The following is a 19992-nucleotide window of genomic DNA, read 5'->3' as shown; positions in this document are numbered from 1 at the left end:
CACTGTTCTGAGCTCATTTTGCTTAGAATATTGTCTGAACCAGAGCACAATCTTAAGTTGCTTGTGGGGAGCAGTTACTGAAGGAATAAATTATGATTTTGGTACTTGATTCCTGATGTTATTCATGCTGTCATTGAGTGGATGCTGTAGGACTAACAAATATTATCTAATATGCTTATATTTCAGTCTGTTTGTAGTTTCAGCAAGCAACTTATAATCAATCAGTTTATCGAAAACATTTAATGAAAAGGTTCTGGCAAACTAATGATAGTGTATTTGAAGAACTCATAGACTTCAATTTATGGATTAAAAAGAAGGTTTAGTTAATTTAGTCTCCATAAATTTACTCACAACTCTTCTCTTGGCTCTTTAGCAGAACATATAGAAGATTGTCGTCCCATCTGCTTTTGACAAAACATTATCTGATATTGTCCTTTCTAATGCCTGGTTGTTTACTGTGTTTGTGAACTCAGGCTTTTGAAGTTGTACAAGATGCAAAGCTGAAGTCTTTGGAGTGCCATGTTAATACTGATCTAGCTATTTACAGCAAAACTATAAGAAATGGAAAGGTTACAAGTGTCATTCACCATTGTAGGCTTGCAATGTAAATAACAAAAAGTGGCATTTGCTCAGTTTTCATTTTCAAGATTTTCATGTGATCACAATAGGAAAAAATTATTTGAAAAAGGATTTCATCAGACTTCTAAACCTGATTCTTACCCTCATTTTTATTTTCTACAGGCTGTACTCTGTGGCTATAATAATTCTTTCTGTTGTCAAGGATAGACTATTCAGTCAGTGTTCTCCCTTTCCTCCTTTTATTGTGAAGTATGTCCTTTCTAAAACCTGTGCTCTAATTGAAAACAGGACCAATACCTGTGATGTGGCACTTTTTTTGCCACTTTTTTTTGCTTTGTAGTCAGCTGAAGTTCTCCAAGTCTCCTCTGAAGTTGCATCGCTTGCAGGAAGGAGGGGAGAAAGAAAAAGGCTGGCCATTGGAATTTTCAATTTGACTGAGTTTTTATCTAAAAGAGAGGGATGTGAGGAAACTTTGCCCCAAAGTACATCTCTAAGAGTTGCCCATTCTGTGGAGGGAAAAGCCATGCTGGTACAGTAGTGCCACAGTGAGTGACAGTTGAGGTGGATGGAGGTAGTTCAAGCATAGGCAAACATTCTGCCTCTTCTCAACCATTTTTCTTTTCTCTTAGAGGATGTATCTGTAGCACCAGGATGTATCTGTGCTGTTACTGGCACATATTTTGTAGTGCTACAGAGTCAGTATAAAAGCAGAACACTGTGAGCTTCTGATGTATGTGGGATGTAAAAATCATAGCACTACAAAAGCATGGGAGTAAGTTAACTTACCAGCTTGAAATAGCAAATGACTTTTGAACACCGTGTTCCACAGCCATGATGCAGCTAGGATCTCATTAGTGTTCAGCTAGGAGGAGGTCACTGTGACTAAACACTTTGGGAGAAACCCAGCACCCGTGTGAGTAGTGTAACCATGCACATTCTGTTGGTTTTATCAGTGTTGCACAATGGCAGAGCTTGACCCATATGTGACAGTAGAGATCATTATTAAGAAAATTGGATTAAACTGAAAACTGTTTAAGGCTGATTTCACAGATGTGGAGAAAATTCTTATGGTGCTTTTTGTAGCAAAGTAAAGTTGATTGGATTTTTGGTGGTGGTGTTTTTCCTCTCCATCCACAACAGGACCATAATACTTGAATCACTGTTTGAAAGCTGAGTCCTTGGCAGACACTGTGCCACCACACTTCCTTAAGCTGTGTGATTTTTATGGATTTAAAAAATTTTATATTACTCTAGGGGCATGTGGGCATGTTCTCAAAACTAGGCCAATGAATCCCAAGTGTGATACCCCTACTATTAATGGTAAATAAGCCACCTAAAAATCACTGGGTGCCTGGCAAAGAACTGAATTCAGATGTTCTGTGATGCTTTGTGGGCTTTTGAACTAGTTCTATTTTGTTCCTGTGTTTACAGAAAGTTTGGGTAATCTTTCCCCCCCGAAATATCTGCCATGGCGTGTTGTTAAACACAACTGCACTTATTTTTAGTCAACAGAAAGAGGCCTGAGGAAGGATTTTTTTATACTCTGCTTGCAAAGATTGGAACCTATAGTTAACAACAAATGCTTTTCCTACTTGGAGAATAACATGAACTCCAGGCAAATGGATCTTGATATGTGTTCTCTGTTGCTTATATGAAAGTTTTATGTGTGCCTGGAGATTTTCAGATTTGGAAGTGTTATTGTTAGCATAACATAGTTTCTTTGTGTCTGTGTGCTATTATCACAGGCCTTTACATATGCATTTTGCCATAACACATTACTGATACAACCTTTTGCTGAGTATAATTACATTCTGCTAGGAAATATAAATTCCCTCCATATCCTGATATCTGTTAAAAGACTCTCCTGAGGTTTGAGCTTGGATTGTGAAGGTGTCTCTGACCTTTTATTCTTAGTTTTTTTCTATGCACAAGAGTGTAAATACTACTATTCATACCAGTGGCTGCAGAAACAGCTAATGGGCAGTAACCGTTGATGAGAACAAATTGAGTGAAAAGCACAGCTGAAACCAGTGACAGCTTGATCAGAATGGTCTCTTCTACTGTACATCAAACATGAATAATTTTCTGCCTGCTCCATCATTTTAGATAAGTAATTGGAAATCCTATTGATCTGCACAGGGCTTAAAATAACACCGTCTCAAGTGTCAGGCTGTGATTTCTGCAAAGATGTATTGTTCCTAATTAGTATTAGGACAGGAGCCACCCATCTCTACAGCAGCTGAGCTTGTATTGGCACCGTGTCAGGAAATCCTCTAATGTGGGGCCCATATGGGTGAGCAGAATGCCATATGATGCTCAGCTCACTGAAAAAATTGAAGTGTGGGGGTTTAATGTCACTCTGAATACTGAGTTACTCAAGAGTTTATATTCTTTCTGTGGCTGCATTTTGCAGAGATCTTTCATCAGCTGTCTAAAAGAAGAGGGTAATGAGCATCACCAACCAAACAATCTGAGGAATCAGCCTGAGAAGCTGTTAAAAGATCATCTCTGTCTCTCCCAGTCCTTCTTTCCCTGTTTCATTGCTTCTGTGTGGGTGACTGGTTCATTTGACTCTTCTCAGTTCACAGTGGGTCTCTGCTACTCCTCTTGTATTTGCCATGTGCTGCTTAGTAGCTTAAGTTCTTCTCTAGAGGGCTGAAAACATAAGAGGCAGCAGGATCTGAAAAGGGAAACAAACTTGTTCTCCCACTCAGCAAGAACCAAGAAGCATCTGTTCAGAGCAGAACAGTGATATAGACACAGCAGCTGGCCAAGCTGAAACTCAGAAGATGAAGTACAGCTCTTTAGGTACTGAATTTGCTATAATTAAATACTTAGCTGTGCTGTAGCTTGAAGACTTCAGTACATGAAGTGCTACAGACCAAAGTTATTTCAATTTAATGACTATTTTGTGTATCATTCCATACGCTTCTCAGGTAAAAAGTTGTGTAACTCATCTGAAGTCTCTCATGCAGAAATATCTGTGTGTCAGGTCTGTTGTGTAGCATTGTCATTAAAAGTAACTAGGACAGCCTGGGGTATGAAGTCCTATTAGATTTCAATCAAGGTCTGAATCCCAGAGATAAATCTTGACTTCTGATGAAATGTAGCTGATTTATCATACTGTGGCTGATCAACATGTGTGCATACGTGTGCTTTCGCACTCCACTGCCTCTTCATTTACATGTAAATCACAGTGATATTTTTTTCTTACTTGTCAGTTTTAGAGCATCCTTTAAGGCAGTAGTCTGTGGTGTTTTATAAACAAGCTAATTCTCCCAGCATCTTTATGTGGCCGACAGAACGTACCAGTACCTTGTGCTCATCATTAACAAAAAGTGAATGATGTAAGGAAATTTGAAAATTTCTTGGATCACATAAGTTAATGTAACTAAATCCAGAATTTAGAACTTCTGGCTTTTTGTTCTTTGGTCTTGGTCATTTTTCACTATGTATAGTAGAGAACAAATGACTATGTTTTTGGAGCAAAAGTAAGTGCAATTGGTTTTGGTTTTTTTAAGGAAAAATTTTAAAAAATCAGAAACTTTGAAGCATTGCTGGCAGTGGTATTGTTGGGTTACTTGCACTAAATAGGATCTGAATGTCATTAATACCCACCAAGATGTAATTACCTATTTTCTGTCATGAATGCCGTATTGAAATATGTCCCAGTACAGGTGGTTATGGTGCAATATAAAATACTGTTGTTTAATATGCACTAGGTAAAGGAGATAAAGACATTCATTCTGAATTATTTAGACCAGCTAGTATCATATTGTACTATCCTTGGTCATACTTTGAGACTTCAGACTACTGTACTAAGGTAACAACATGACTTCAGTGTGTTTCACGTACAGTATGTTGGCCACTGGACAGTGCTGCAGAAGTTAAGGCAACTTGCAGTAGCACTAATTTCAGCTGCACAGTTTCTGTTCTCATTGGACGTGATAATAGTGCTCATCATTCTGCTATGCTTCATTCTGAAGAGTTTATCAATAATTTCCTTCTTATGTGGAAGAATGTCTATTCTTTCCACATGATCCCCTTCTTTATCTCTTTTTGTTCCTCTCAGGGTCCTTTCAGAAGCAAACACAGCACATTTTTATCAGTTCTCAGACAAATACAGATAAGCGTTTTACTCTTACACCCATCCCTCTCTTTCATTATATCTCTTCCTTCATCTCCAGGTTCTCCTTTCATCCTTGGTGCAAGACAAGGGATCAACTTGCCAAGAATTATAACTGTTATGCAAGAGCCTGGACTTGGGCCCACTAATTTGAGGGGAGGGAGTGTAATCTTAATGAGTCAGTGTATGGGTCTGTTGCTGATAGTCTCTCAAGTACTGCTTTGCTGGCTAGATAAAGGGTTAGACAGTAGAAGAAAAACCTATGTTACTGTTGACGTGTTGATGCTGATTGTTTAGTAGTTGTTGAAAATGTGTTATTTTTATTCTGAGTGTTCAATTAGAGTGGTAATACAGTAAGTAGAGGATTACCTCAGATATTGTGGCAACGTTCCTGAAAAAATACCACAGATTTCTGTAAGAGCAGATTGGATCTTAAGGGGTGAATTTGTTTTTGTTTGCCTTCATCAGCCACACTACTTAAATCAAAATGCTAAACTGAGAGCTTCCCACAGCCAGGTGCACAACCCTGCTTGGGATGCATTTAATGAGGGAAGAATGCCTTCCATGAGATTGTGTTGTTTTGTCCAGCTATCAAAATCTTCCAGGGCCTCAGAAAAATCACTACAGTCCAGAACCTATTGTCAAAAACAGAAGCTAACATTTAGTTTCAAATTGCAAAGGTCTGAGAAATGCTGACCAAAAGTTTCAGAAAGGTAGAGCACTTGCAGCGTAAAGTAATTTTCCACTATGAGATCAAGTCCAGCTGTTTCAAGTTAGATACTCAAGAACCAAAGTTTACACCATTCATTATGAAAAGCTGGGATTTAACTACTGAACAGCTTTGAAAAATTCTGGCAAGCGTATTTGCAGATTTAAGGGCCTGAATGCTTTTCTGAGTATTTGAACCTCAGATTTATTTGCATATACATCATATAGGCACTTTCTCCTTCGTGTAATCCATTCTCATGCTGCTTTTTGCAGTCCCTGTTGTGTGGTTGGTTAAAATGCTTCCATTGAATATTTTTAGCAGTGGAATTGATGAAAAATGGTCTAGCCTTTCTTCCCTCCCCCCTTTCCTCAGTCTCTACACAGAGTAGAATTTCTCTGTGTATTCCACATAATAAACGTATGGGTTTTCCCCCATTTCAGACTTTTAATATGGAATAATAGATTTATACTGAGAGTGCATTTGCTTAACTACATTTTTTCTGTTGTTTTCTATTCTTTTCGCTCAGCTTCTGCTCAGCCCTGGGTGCTTAGATATAGCCTTAGCTCTATCTGTACATCCAGCAGATCACTAACCCCTCTTAACATTGCTGAGCAATTAGTGAGGTCCTTTATGCAGCTTTAATGGAGAATTCCAATCCTGTCCTTAGTTTGCCAGACATGAGCAGGTTAGAAAGAGGTCTGCTTTTTCAATGAAGGTTTATTTCCCATATCTAATACACACTAGATGACTCATTTGCACATGAAACTGCTTTGGATACCAGAAGCACTCTTTTTGGCCTTGCTTTCTTCCTGACTTCTGCAAGACTGGACCATCTGCATCTCTAATGCTGCTTTTTGGCTTGACCTCTGTGGAAGTCCCCAGAGATGAATTTGGTCCAGTGAATGAAAATATAAACAGAAACCTGTAGAAACTGCATCTACAATTCTGGAGCTATAAATTTTAGCCATAAAGACAGTTGGGTGGAAACAATGGTAACTTTATGTACAGGAGTTGTTGATTTCAAGTTTGAATTTGATATAATCGTTAGAACTGCAATAAGCACTGGTGAAGTAAAACAGTGCTGACTAGAGTTCTGTTTTGATATGCATGAGAGCGTCTCCTTGAACAGGAAAGTGCGGTATTACTGTGCCATGTAGGGCTACTATTGGCAGAACAAATTAGACAAAGCTGAGACTGAAAAGTTCTGTCTGACAGAAGCAATAATGTGATGGGATCTTTGCAAACTGGAAAACAGTTTCTTTTTCTAATGTTCTCCCCATAAACAGGAAGACGTAAAAATACAGCTTTATAATAAGGTTATAAAACATCAAATTCTCGATAAACTATGAAGCATATGTGCAGTTTAGTGTAAGAAGGCACAAAATAAAAAGGTAGACTTACTATGAAATGCCCATTAGGCATTTAAGGTCAGTGTATTAGAAATCACTGGTTGATTTTTGATCAATGCTGTTATACACATAAATCATTACCACTAAATATTGTGTTCTGGATTTGCTATCTGTACATACTTCTTATTAATACTAATTTAACTGATTTTATGTTGTTGTAAAGGATTGTGGCAAATGTGATGGCTTATTAAAAGGCTGAGACCGGTATCTGTAACTTCTGCACTGAGAGAAGTGTGGGACTCCAGTGCCATCCCCTAGAATCATAGAATCACAGAATCAATCGTGTTGGAAAAGACCTCCGAGGTCATCAAGTCCAACCCTTGATCCAACACTGCCGTGGTTACTAGACCATGGCACTAAGTGCCACATCGGGCCCGAGACGCGGCTGGTGCCAGGACCTGCGCGGGCGTTGTCTGGGTTAAACGCGCCATCTAGTGACTAGCCGGTGATAGTTAATTTAAAACAAAGAAAAAGGACATAAAGCCAATGGAGATTTTAATGAATTTTTACACCAGCGGGGAAAATATTGCCTTATTTTTCTCCCCCTAATTAACAACCACTACTAGATCATTATTTGTTTCAAAAAATGCCATTGTTTCTATTGTCTGTTCTCCACTGTCTGCTCTCATGTTTTTTGCTGGGGTCCAAGTTGAAATCATCTGCTACGGCAGAGTATTTGGGCAGAAAATTAGTGCTGTATTCACAATGCTTCAGAAGTCATGTTACAACATCTGTTACTGCCTGCATTTGAAATGCTGATTCTCAAACATTTGGTTCAAATGACTAGAATTGCCTGAATTTCTTAAAATCATAGAATCATTTGCATTGCAAGGGACCTTTAAATGTCATCTAGTCCAACCCCCAGGCAGTGAGCAAGGACATATTCATCTAGGTCAGGTTGTTAAGAGCCCTGTCCAATCCAGCTTCGAATGTTTCCAGGGATGGTGAGTTTACAACCTCTCTGAGCAACCTGTTCCAGAGTTTTACCACCCTCAGTGTAAAAAACCTCATCTTTATATCTAAATCTACCTGGTTTAGCTTAAAACTGTTACCCATTGTTGTATCTCAACAGGCTCCACTAAAAAGTTTGTCCCCATCTTTCCTATAACCCCCCTTTAAGTATTGAATGGCTGCAATAAGGTCTCCCATTCCTTGCTGACCTGTTGGCCACCTGTCCTTTATGTAACTGCTAAACTTCACTCTTGATTGTACACATGTGGTGTGCAAATTGGATTTTGTGCAGAAAGTGGCCCCAGAGTTTTCTAGTACCTTAGCAGTTACTGTAGGCACCCAGGATGTTCAAGACCCAGGGTTAAGCCCCTTGATGATTGGCTGTTTTGAACTTGGAATCCTGAGTTGGTGCTGAGGTTTCCACTAAATAAGATTTTAGCCAAACAGCCGAACTCACACACCCGCCCCCAATTCTTAGAAAACCCTGAAAGAAGGTGAATCCTGCCCCATGTGTCATTGTTCAAGTGCCACTGAAGTTTCACTTTAATTGAACAGTCTCAGACTGTTTTTGGTTCCACACACCACTTCAGTCACGTTGCTGATACCAACTGGACAAAGACATCCTTAGTTGTGTACACTGAAACAAATCCTTTGAGATTGGCTTTGGGAGAGAGGGCTTCAGATGGGAGCACCTAAGGAGCATTGCCTGGCTCTTGGTACAGGGTTGTGCCATTTAACACAGGAGAGGTTGCAGCTCACTGTCACAGCCTTGGAATGTGGTTTGAAGAACATGGTGCTGCGTGTGGATTGCACGGTAGTTTAACAGTTCTCATACATGCTCTTACCTGTGCTAATATGGGCGTAACAAACCTGTACTGGGGGCAGCTGAGATGGAATAGCTTTATTTTTAAAAAATGGAATAAAGTAAGTTTTGTAATTAATCAGGGAAGGAGTTATTTGAGTCAACCAACACCTGCCAGCTTTATAGATGGAGTGGAGAAATGCACACTGAGGATCTATATTTTCCGTATGCAATGTCTGCAAAATGAAGTTAAATATCAAAAGCAATATTCTCGTGTTGTTTCTCTCTGGAGAAACCTGTGATGTTCAGTCCAAGCCAGTATTACTGTGAGAACCAGCTTACACATGTGGATCCCATCTAATCAAGTACTTTTCATCTTGATTTAAAAAGGTCTTCTTTGAAATTTGTTAGCTTAAAGAAAGTGTTATTCTATTTCTGTCTCTCTCTCTTCTAGGATATTAAACACAACATCATTTGAACTGTATGAAGCTCTGGGCAATTTTCCTGCCTTGTGGGTCTTGAATGTGCTTCTTATGGTTCTTCAAATTCTGCACTGTCTTTGGTCTTACCTAATCATAAAGACAGCCTACAAAGCTCTTTCAAAGGGCAAGGTAAGACAGCATGGTTCTGTTTCATGATTTTAACTTTTTCAATGTCCATACAGGTCACTTTTTGGTTACTGTTTTTTTTCTAATCCATAACACACTACTGAAAACACATCTTATTTTATGTAAACTCTTCTTTCCTTTCATGGAAACTTTTTTCCACTCCTAACAATTGTCAGATAAGTTAATGATACTCTTCATAGTGATTGCTTTATATGTGCTTCCACACTTCTTTTTTTGTAATCTGGTACACTGAACCAAACTACATTAGGGAAATTGGATTAAAAAAAAAAACAACTCTCTCTTACTCTGCTTGTTTATCCTTTCCCTTGTGCTGTGCTGGAAGGCTGGGAAGTGGAACCCCTTGCAGGTAAGTTTCTTTCAAGTTACTTTGCCAAAGATTTATTTTGACAAGACTGGTGTTTGTGTTTTTTAATTTGTAGTTTCTGATTGGTATTTTTTTCCATTGTTGATATTTATATATTTGAATTAAGGCTATCTTTAAAGGCCATATTTACTTCTTGGCTATGCATTGCCTAAAACCATTCAAACCCACATTTATCTGTAGTATCTGGGTGCTGTTATACTGCAACCTTTTATACACAAAATACACACACACGTCTATATATCAGCAGGATAAGCAGCTGCTCTGTCACCATTCAGGATGCATACTTGAGAGTGTAAGTCCTTCACCTTGTAGTTCTAACAATTGCACAGGAGAAAATTTAGATTGTACAAGAGCAAAGTTAGACATTTGCGGTAACACAGTGACCAGGTTAAAGGTGCATATGTATGACATATACACAGAGGATTCTTCTTCCTTCAGATCTTAATTCCTCACTGGCAACCCCATTCTTTCCATTTCTGCAGTAATATAAGAAGTATTTTCATGACACCTTACAGATATCTTACAGTAAATTTTCGTCCTTAAGTATTATTTTGTTTTTGTAGTACTAGTATCCACCTTTGGAACAGCTCAGCTGATAAAGGAATTTATTATCATTAAATTTGTAATGTAATCCTGATCATATATTTGTTACTCACTGGTGCTGTACTTAGGAGTTTTCTAAATATATATATATATATATATATATATATATATTCTAGACTACTTCTACAGAAATTACTCCAGTGTGTTCTTTTGGGGAGAAGAACTAAATACTGCAAGATATGTTGCAATCATATCAGGTTTTGAGTGCAAAAATAGAGCAGATCACATGTTTAAATGAAGTGGCTGCAGCACAGAATCTTCATTTGATTGTTTGGCTTTGGGATAGGACTTTAGCAGAAGAATCAGCAGTGAATCTAATATATTGAGAGAATTTAAGTTGATGTAGAATTTTTCAATCATCTAGTCTGCCCTTGAACTGATCACAGGTGCTCAGTACCCTGTGCTGAGACTATTCTCTTCTGTCTGATAACAGTATAATTTTGTGTATTTCTGTACCCCTAACAGATTTAATATAAAACTCCCTTCATATGAAAGACACTGAAGTAATCTGTGAATTGGAGCTGTGTAAGCATGGAACCTAATTTCTGGCCTCTGCTGAAGTTCGTGGGTGTCATAATTGTGGGCTTGCTAGACATTGACATTAAAAACTGTACTTATTAAGAGGTATATGGGACCTGTGTTTCCTTTTTTCACTGGTCTCAAGCAGAATAGTGTCACTCAGATATTATGATATTGTAAGGACAACACTGGCAGCCCCAATGACAAATGGCTGAGATGAGAGTCATGAGGACTTTCTGGAGTAGGGGAAGATTACTGTAAGCAAAAAATTATATGCAGTGGCCCTGCTCTTTAGTGGTTTTGAGGGAAAAGACTTGATATATGTTTTGCCCCCTTTATGTCCCTTCACTATAGTAAAGCCAATTGTAATTGCCTGCTGTGGCAAACAGCATAGCATGGAGAGATTTTGAACAAATGGGATGCTCAGCTATACAGACAGGAGTAGAAGCAGGCATGAAAACTGCATTCTTAAAGCTGCATGCAGGTTAAACTTCAGACATTTTTCTATTGATGCTTTTTTTGTACTTCATCTGGTGCACTCTTATCAGTTTTGGAGATTTTCAAGGAAGTCAGCTGGATATTAGCAGACAATCTCTATCAGCTCAGGTCGTCTGTTTCGGAAATAGCTTTCCAGTGACACGATGGGGCACACAGTTGAATTGCTCTAGTAAGTTTGTCACTCCTGTGTTAGGGACTGAACTGGACTATGTCCACAGTTTGCAAGCCCCATTCTCACCATTTGTCTAAAGTCAGAGGCTGGAGTTACCCAGTGTGGTGAGTTATGTTTCAGCCAGTACTCCTGTCTCCTACTGCTAGTGTGTAGAACCGTTCCCTGGAGCCATGTGGTCTCTAGGGAATGAGCTGGGAGGTGAGGGGAAGGAAGTTGGGTTGAATATTTTGTATTACTAGGTTGAAGAGAAGCACCCCAAATGAAGGACAGGAAATACAATTGTAGTTAGGAGAGCAGAGAAACTGAGGCTAGGTTGAATTTGAGAGCTTGGATGTTGGTTGCTTCAGTCTGTGCACAACCCTTTTCCTTGAGCACTTGGACGTACTACCTTCAGTGCACGAGTGCTGAGTTCTCACCCTCCCTTTGTACATGGCATATGTGCATGGCAGATGTGTACAGACATCTGTGTTTGAAGTGAGTCCAGACAGGCAAAGGAAGAGAAGTGTGCCAGAGCTGAGATTACCTTCAAAGCTCAAATTGAAAAATGTGTGAATTTCTGATTCTCTTGAACCAAAAAGCTGAGTTGTTTCCTTACAGTCACCTACTGCTTGCTTCTTTTTTAACTTTTACAGGTAGCAAAGGATTCCCGAAGTGATGTTGAGTCAAGCTCAGATGAGGAAGAAACAGTACCTCGCTCAAAGGCCCTGCACAGCACTATGGCCAGTAATGGGACCAGCGGTGCCAATGGGACAAATGGGTATCTTACTGGTGGCACTTGCTCAGAGGAGCATTAATCCTTGAGTTCAATCATGAGACATGAACAGAATGAACTGTTTGCTACTGGAAGTAAATTATAAGTTGTGAATGCGGTTTCTTCATATATCTCAGCATCAGAAAAAAATATGAGTATCAAAGCATTCTGATAGCGCACTGCCATTATTTCCTGTTTGTGAATGAAGACAGCACACCATTCTGTATACGTAGGCATGCTGTATGTGTATGTAACTGACACAATGGGAGCAGTATTTTCACTTGTACTGTCTTGGAAATATTATTTATTTTGTATTCTTTTGGGAAGTTCTGGACAAAAGGGAATATCCATTCTTAAACTTTGTATCTTGGATTCTCAGTGGTGGAGAGCATCATGCTCAGATCTCTTCTGTCCATCCCTGATGCTTTTGCTGAATCTGCTATAAGTAATAGTTGCTTAATTTGTTACTTACAGTAAGATAGAGCATAGCTTTATAGATTTTAGATCAGCTTCAGATATTTTTGCTATCTTTGTGTTTTAAAGTACTGGTTTTGAAATTGCCTATCAAATCACAGTGACTGTTCCTCCAACATAAAATTTTAAAACACTGGATCAATATTTTAAATAGTAGGTAATGTGGTTAATTAGCAATTTGGGAAAAAAATGTGGTAATTGTGGGATATTATTTTAGCATAATTTAAAATTCAATTTGGTGGTTAATTGCATTAGCAGTAGACTTGATTTGTTGTGCAAATACCCAAACGCATTGATGTCAACACTTAGGATAAACTCATTCTCACTTTTTTTTGACCTTTCAATTTTTTGCCTCTATAGATTTCAGCTCTTTGCAGAGATTCCATGTAAAAAGGTATTTGTTCAAGTGCACCATTATGAATCCAGACCTCACACCTGAAATTGTTCTTGCACATTCTCATGATTGAGAGCAGGGGTGTAATGGGAAAAACAGCACATGAAAAGTTCATTGCTTCCTCAGACACAGTTCAGTCTAGATATTTTTCTTAAAATTATTGCCACTTCCTTGGTAAGGTAAAGAAGAGAAGGCCATACATTACTAGACTTAGTTTATTTTAAATGTGTGAAAACTTGAGCAAAATTCACTTAACGTAATTCACAGCAACTTTTGATTGCTCAGCAGTATTTCATCACCTCTACAAATAAAATTAAGGGTGTCTGTAAAATAATTTTGTACTCCTTTTTTATTCAGGATTTACAAACAATGTCCCAAAGAAGACAAAGTAACACCCAAAGTAAACATCTTCTTAAACATTATATACATACTAGATCAGTTTCTAGATCAAAGTTTGATGTAGGATGCTAAGGATCATACAACTCTTGCAGGACACTTTTCTGTGATTTGTGACAGCAGTGCCAAAAGTAGGCAAGGTTCTTGGGTAGCAGACTCTATGCAACCTACTGTTCAACAGTGCTGTGTATGCACACAGAACCAATGTGCTTGTAGACCAAAGACATATATATATATATATAGTTTAAAAAAAAGTTTGAAAAAAAGAAGGAAGGAACAAACCAGGAAAAAAAAAATCCTAAGTGTGTCTTCTGTATTCAAAGGGTTTGGAGTGCTGTGTTCAGCTGGAACTCTGAGCCAGGAAGTCTTTCTGATTCCTTCCACCTATGCAAATAGCAAACTATACATGGGTTCTGATGCCATAAAACATGTTTAAAGACTCTATTTTATACAGACTCCAGTGAAGAAAGTTGTGTTGTCACTTCTTTCTTTTGAAAACAGATTTGTCCTATTCCACTGGTCGCTCTTGAAAACTTCTGAAACCTTTATTATCCATAAAGATTCTTGTGTGTTACGAAAAAAAGTGCTAAAAAAAGTTGAAAATAAAGGTAAGAAAACTGGAAAATTATAAATCATGGAAGAAGATCTATCAGTTTTACTACCTACAGAGCATCTTCTGAAAAAGTCAGGTAATCTTGTCAGGTAAGCTGCAGCTTATATGTCCATGAGTATATATGAGGGAGCAAGGGAGCCTTATTTAAATCTGTTTCTCCCCCGAAAGTTTCTCTGCCTCTAATTTTTCTCTTCTGTCTCCTGTGCATTTGATTTCATAACCAACAGGGCAGGTTATACATGTGAAAATATACCAATTTCAATAGAAAGAAGCCCACCCATGGTGTTTGAATTCACAGCTGTGTAGTAATTACTGTCAAGATGATACCAAGATTTTAAAATAAAATCATCCCGGAATATATTAAATGAACATTATAATTTGTGAAATCTGACCTGCTAATATGGTAATTGAGAATATCAGTTTAAACACACCCCTTCCATGATATTGATTACTACCTCCACTGCATAGATGGTTACAAAAATGGCATTCTGGCAAAATACTTTGTCTTACCTGAGAGTATTGCTCTGAATCGTCAACATGCACAACATAGACAACATACTGCTGTGTTGGTGATACCAGAGCAGAGAGCAGTTCCCAACAACAATCCTTGTGCAAGAGGCCTTCAGTCTCTGTTGGTTCTCCCCAGCAATGCTCTGTAGTGTTGATTCAGACTTACAGTCAAGGCTTACAACCCTTGAGATGATTTACCATCACTGGCTACATATGCTTTTAGTGTACCATAGAATCCTAGAATGTTAAGGGTTGGAAGGGATCTTAAAGATCATCTAGTCCCAACCCACTCTGCCATGGGCAGGGACACCTTATGCTCAACCAGGTTGCTCATGTCCTTGTCCAGCCTGACGTTATCCAACTGCCAGGGTTGGGGCATCCACAGCCTTCCTTGGCAACTTGTTCCAGTGTCTAACCACACTCACAATAAAGAATTTCTTCCTAATATCTAGCCTGAATTTTTCCTCTTTCAATTTTTATCCACTACTCCTTGTCCTGTCACTACAGTTCCTGACAAAGAGTCCCTCTCCAGCCTCCTTGCAGGTCCCCTTCAGATACTGGAAGGTTGCTATGTCTCCACACAACCTTCTCTTCTCCAGGCTGAACAGCCCGAACTTTCCCAGCCTGTCTTCATAGGCGAGGTGCTCCAACTCTCTTATCAACTTTGTGGCCCTCCTCTGGACTTTCTCCAACAGTTCCATGTCCTTCTTATGTTGGGGACACCAGACCTGTACACAGCACCCCAGGCAGGGCCTCACAAGAGCAGAGTAGAGGAGTAGAATTGTCTCCTTCGACCTGCTGGCCGTGGTCCTTTTGATGCAGCTCAGGGCACTGTTGGCTTTCTGGGCTGCTAGCACACATTGCCAGCTCATGTTGAGTTTTTGTCAACCACCACCCTCAAGTCTTTCTCCACAGAGCTGCTCTCCATCACTTCTCCATCCAACCTGTAGGATTGCCACAACTCAGATGTAGGACCTTGCACTTGGATTTATTGAACTTTAAGAAGTTTTCATCAGCTCATCTCAATCATGTCAAGGTCCCTTTGGATCCTCACTGGTAAAGATTGCATCTGGGATTAAAACTCTTCCTTTGAGGTTTAAATTCATTTGCATCTATGATATACTAAAGCATGTACGCAGTTATCTTCATTCGGGTAAATCCAAATGACTTACCTATCCCCTATAAGCCTGGCTTTTTGGAGTTTAATACAGATATGTGTAATACAGATAAGTTTAATATGTAAGTTTAATACAGAGATGTCTGGAAAATAGGTGAGGTAAGTGATTCAAATGACACATTTGAGGAAATGGGATAAGAGTAAGGAATCACTGAGAACTTCACTAAGCTTTGCTAAACAATCACTGATCTTTCAAGCTAGAGGATTTTTAATAAAAATTAGGAATTCACACATTTTTTTCCTCTCTCTAGTGGGAAGGACCAAGTGTTTTAGTGATCAGATATAGCAGTGTGCTTTGATTCATTGCTTTAACTAATGGTTGTCAAAACTTTGGCTTCATCTTGCACTCTGCAGAGAAAATGCTGTGCAATTATTTCCTTTTTCATTTGTATTTGTTTGCTTTTCTGATGAAGAGCTTTGCAAGATGCATTTGGAGGCCATCGAGTATGTAGAGGTTAATTGCACATATTCCAGAAAATTGGCTGAAATTATTCGCATGGTTCATGGTAAATGTGAGACCTTAGAAGGTTCTGTATGTTCATACTTTTTGTAGAATCGTCATTTTAGTAATTTTAGAAATGAGGGTTTGTACTCCATAACCTCTTTGTCTTCAAGTTCTATGCTCCCTTTTTATAGTACAGTACACGACGCAGTGGTTGAGATGTTGAAGTAGTAAAATGAGGAAATTATATGTAGAGTTGATTAGTAAATAGTAAGAATTTGTCTTCTCTCCCTAGAAAGCCCAGAATATAGTAAAATAAGATTCAGGTCACACTTTTTTTTGCTGTTTCCCGTATTGACATATTTTGTACCAAAAGAAAAATATATGGTGGGTTGGTGGGTTTTTTCTTATTAAAAACAACATTGAAGAAAATGGTGGAAATATCTGATCAAACAACAAGGGTGGACACTGGAGTCTTTTGAGTCGTGTCAGTGTTAAATAGTGCTAGTTTTAAAATACCAAAGTGTCTCATGCTGTTTCCTTGTTGCCCTTTTGTAGTTTTTTTCTATGTGTTATTTATTTAATGATTCCAGCAGAATTCGTACAGGAGTCACAGCTTCATATGCTCCTGTCTCAGCCTGTGACTATCCTGAGACCACTGACTGCCACTATCAAATGCTTTTTCTGAGACCCAAATACATGCACTAAAGTTTTGCTTACAGTGAAATGATTCTTCTCTTAAATCTGTATCTGTTTCAGGTGAAAATCACTTTCTGCTTCTGAACAGGACATGACGGCGACAGCCGTTCCCCTGCAGCACGTGTCAGTGGTGATCAATGCTGGTTGATTTAGTCACTGTGTGTGTTTTATGCAGAGTGCTCTAGTAGGAAGCCTAATGACTGTTTCATTCATCTTCCCATTATCGCAGCCTTCTGTATCTCAGAGAAATTGGTTTTCTACAGTTGATGCTTTGGTATTTTTTTAATCTCTTTGCTACAACTCATTTTTATATGTCTCCTATTGTCTACTTCCTGTGACATTTGGGGGAGAGGAGCTATTGAATAATTTTTACCCTTCCTGTAATGTAGACTCTGTTAGGCCTAACTTCAGTGTTCTGCAAACTACAGTTGCCTTTAAACCATGAAGCAAAACCAGTTTGTATTACTCGTTTTGACTGGTTTTGATTTGGAACAGGGACTTAATGGGAACTTCAGTAAGACAATGTTACTCTTTCTTTCTTTTCTTTTTGAAAAGCACTAGTGGAATTTTGAGAAGGTGATGTACGTGTATAGCCTTTAAATTGTAAAGATTTCTGATTGTAGTTGCAATGAAAACACAGTGTTTGAGTGTGTACAGAATTCTCAGTCTTTAAAATTGCTTTCAATTAAAAAACGGGAGGAAATACTATGAAATGATGTTTTGGAGCTATGTCAGTGATCACATATGTCAGACAAATGGCAAAAATGATTGTCTTACATGACTTAAAATTATCTGTGCAACAGTACGCATTTTCTGGCTTCTCTTGAGCTTCAGCTTCTTGCAATTCTAGGGTTTAATTTTACTGTACCATACTGTGCATGTTGACTGTTGCAAGTCAGGGTGAGGCAGATGACACACTTTCACCTGTGTTTTCATGACAATCCTGTGCTTGAGCAACTCTTTCAGAAATGCAGTGATGTGTAGGAATTCCACTGTCCTGAATACAGTGATACACTTGCTAAAAGTCCTTTCATGTATAGCTGTTGTGTAGAACTTTGGGAGTTATTTTGTGTTTAATTTGACTGGGTTTGGGGTTTGGATTTTTTTTAATATGGAAAATAATTATTCCTCATAAAATCTCTGGAACCAACCAATATTGTGGGCTATTTTATTTGGAGACACTTTCATAATAAACATAAGTATTAGGAATGTAGTGTTGGTTTTCTTCTCTTTTCTGTGAGATGCAAACAATATTTTCCTTTCTTTTAGCTCAAAGATTGTTCCCCACACTGCAGACTCCAGCACTTTTCGGGCAGATCCAAGTGTGTCTTGCTGAGTTCATCACTGCATTATTTTATATTATTTCTGGTATGAAACTGTTTGTAACAGGAAGTGTTAGAAGGACAAGTTCTCTCTATACAAATTAAAATATTTTATTTTTTAAAAAAGACATTTTCCTAGCATTTCAATATTAAAATTTTGCATGTTAATAATTCCTGAATGTCCAGCTTAACCTGCTGTGGAAAAGCTGTCTTTTTTCAGTCTAGGTGGACAGAGTTTCTTAGAAATAGATATTCAGTCAGATGTTTTGGACTAAACTGTCAGTCAGCAAAGCACCACCTAATAACCTCTTCTGGAAGTGATAGAAGAGGGCCACTCTGGTATAGTGGTTCTCCTAAGGAGAAAGCTGCAGCTCTTGATTTTGCCAAGGAACCTGAATCTTTCAGACCTCTACCCTTACAGTAGATCAAATTTATTTGCTTATTTATTGTAGGATTTTATGTTTTTTATTACTATTGAAATGAAGAGGGGTAAAGCATTTTTCTTTTTTTCTTTCTTGTTTTGTTTTTCTTTTTTTTCCAAGAATCTATCTATGTTCAGCAATGCGCTGAGCTGGAATTGCTGTCATACACTCACCAAAGTAAAGCCTACAAACACCATTGTCAAGCAGGATCTGGTGCAGCATTAAAAGATTATGAGGGCGTACTTAGAAATGGGATGCATGAAAACATTCTGATAATTTCAGCAGGAAATAGAGGCAACAATTCTCATAATACAAATACCAATCTTATAGGAATCTTCACATATCAGTTGAAGTTTTACCTTTCAAAGAGAAGTAAACCTGGGGATTTGCATTGTTTTTAAAGATTTCCATCGTGTAAAAACTAATTACTGTAGTTGTTAAAATGTCTCTATGATAATATATATAGAGAGAATCTTGTAATGCTTTTAATATAGCATTTAAGTTCATGTTTATTGAAGATATTTATGAAGAGATTTAATTACGTGGAAAATTGTCCAGTGGTATGTCTAATGTCTTCTGCTTCCTATGCCATGTATATCCCTCAACTTACATAGCACAAGGGAGAGCAAATGTTTACAGAAAGTGGCTCAGCATAATGTGATAAAGAGCAAGATTTTTTTTATGTACTGCCTTTAAGTCTGTAAAGGTCCCTCTGCACAGGACACACAGTGGTTCTCAGAAGACAACAGGAGGTCTGTGCTGCTTTAGAGGAGTTAGAAGTCAATGACACGGTCTCATGTAGGTTCAGAAGGTGAGTAGAAGGGATCTGAATGTGTAACTGTGCCAGATGAGCAAATTGCTGCATGACTCAGTACCTCATCATGCTATGAAGGCCAGAGGTTAGGAGGCTGTGTGAAGGGATTCCAGCTCTACACTTAGTCCCAGCTCTGCTAGTGTGAGTGTAGGGTTCCCATTTCCCTAATTTACGCTAGGTTTTTTGGTCTTCTTTGTGCCCTGTTCTGCTGGACACTAGTCCTGCCCCTTGACAGATTTTACATTGCCTACTCTTGTCAGCTGATTACCTTCTTAAGTAATTTCACAGAGCAGGATGCCAATCTGTGCTCAGATATAGGGGAGTCCAGGATGGTTGTCATATAGGCTCTTTTCCACAGAGTTCCCATGCTGAGGAATTTAAAAATGTGAACACAATATTAAAAGGTATGAATGACACCAAATTAACATTGGTATGTGTAATGGGAATGAAGCTAGAATGCACGCTGAGCAAACTTGCCTATCCTGACTTCTTACTGGTGACTGCTCTCCCAACTGAACTGTAAGATCAAGAGGTCACAGCTCTGCGAAAAGTTAATTCCAGTAATCCAAAACCTATTTGTACAAAGCAAATTAATAAACCAATAACTATGTATTAAC

The 19992-nt window shown here is 38.4% G+C and overlaps 1 protein-coding gene across 2 annotated transcripts in view; it reads left to right on the top strand.

Moving 5' to 3' along the window:
• CERS6 (ceramide synthase 6) overlaps positions 1-18030 on the top strand; it is a 114317-nt gene extending 96287 nt beyond the window's left edge. The window contains exons 9-11 of one of the 2 annotated variants that reach the window (XM_032693627.1): positions 9031-9187; positions 9528-9551; positions 11994-18030. In XM_032693627.1, the coding sequence (XP_032549518.1) occupies positions 9031-9187; positions 9528-9551; positions 11994-12155 (343 nt within the window). In that variant the 3' untranslated portion in view covers positions 12156-18030. The remainder of the gene's footprint in view (positions 1-9030; positions 9188-9527; positions 9552-11993) is intronic. The other variant, XM_032693628.1, reaches the window with a different exon arrangement.
• Positions 18031-19992: the final 1962 nt, after the last annotated feature.

This window comes from Chiroxiphia lanceolata, chromosome 7 (assembly GCF_009829145.1).
Source record: "Chiroxiphia lanceolata isolate bChiLan1 chromosome 7, bChiLan1.pri, whole genome shotgun sequence".
In the NCBI taxonomy this organism is placed as follows: Eukaryota; Metazoa; Chordata; class Aves; order Passeriformes; family Pipridae; genus Chiroxiphia; species Chiroxiphia lanceolata.
The sequence above is the reverse complement of the archived record's forward strand: the minus strand, read 5'-3'. Positions and strand labels throughout refer to the sequence as shown.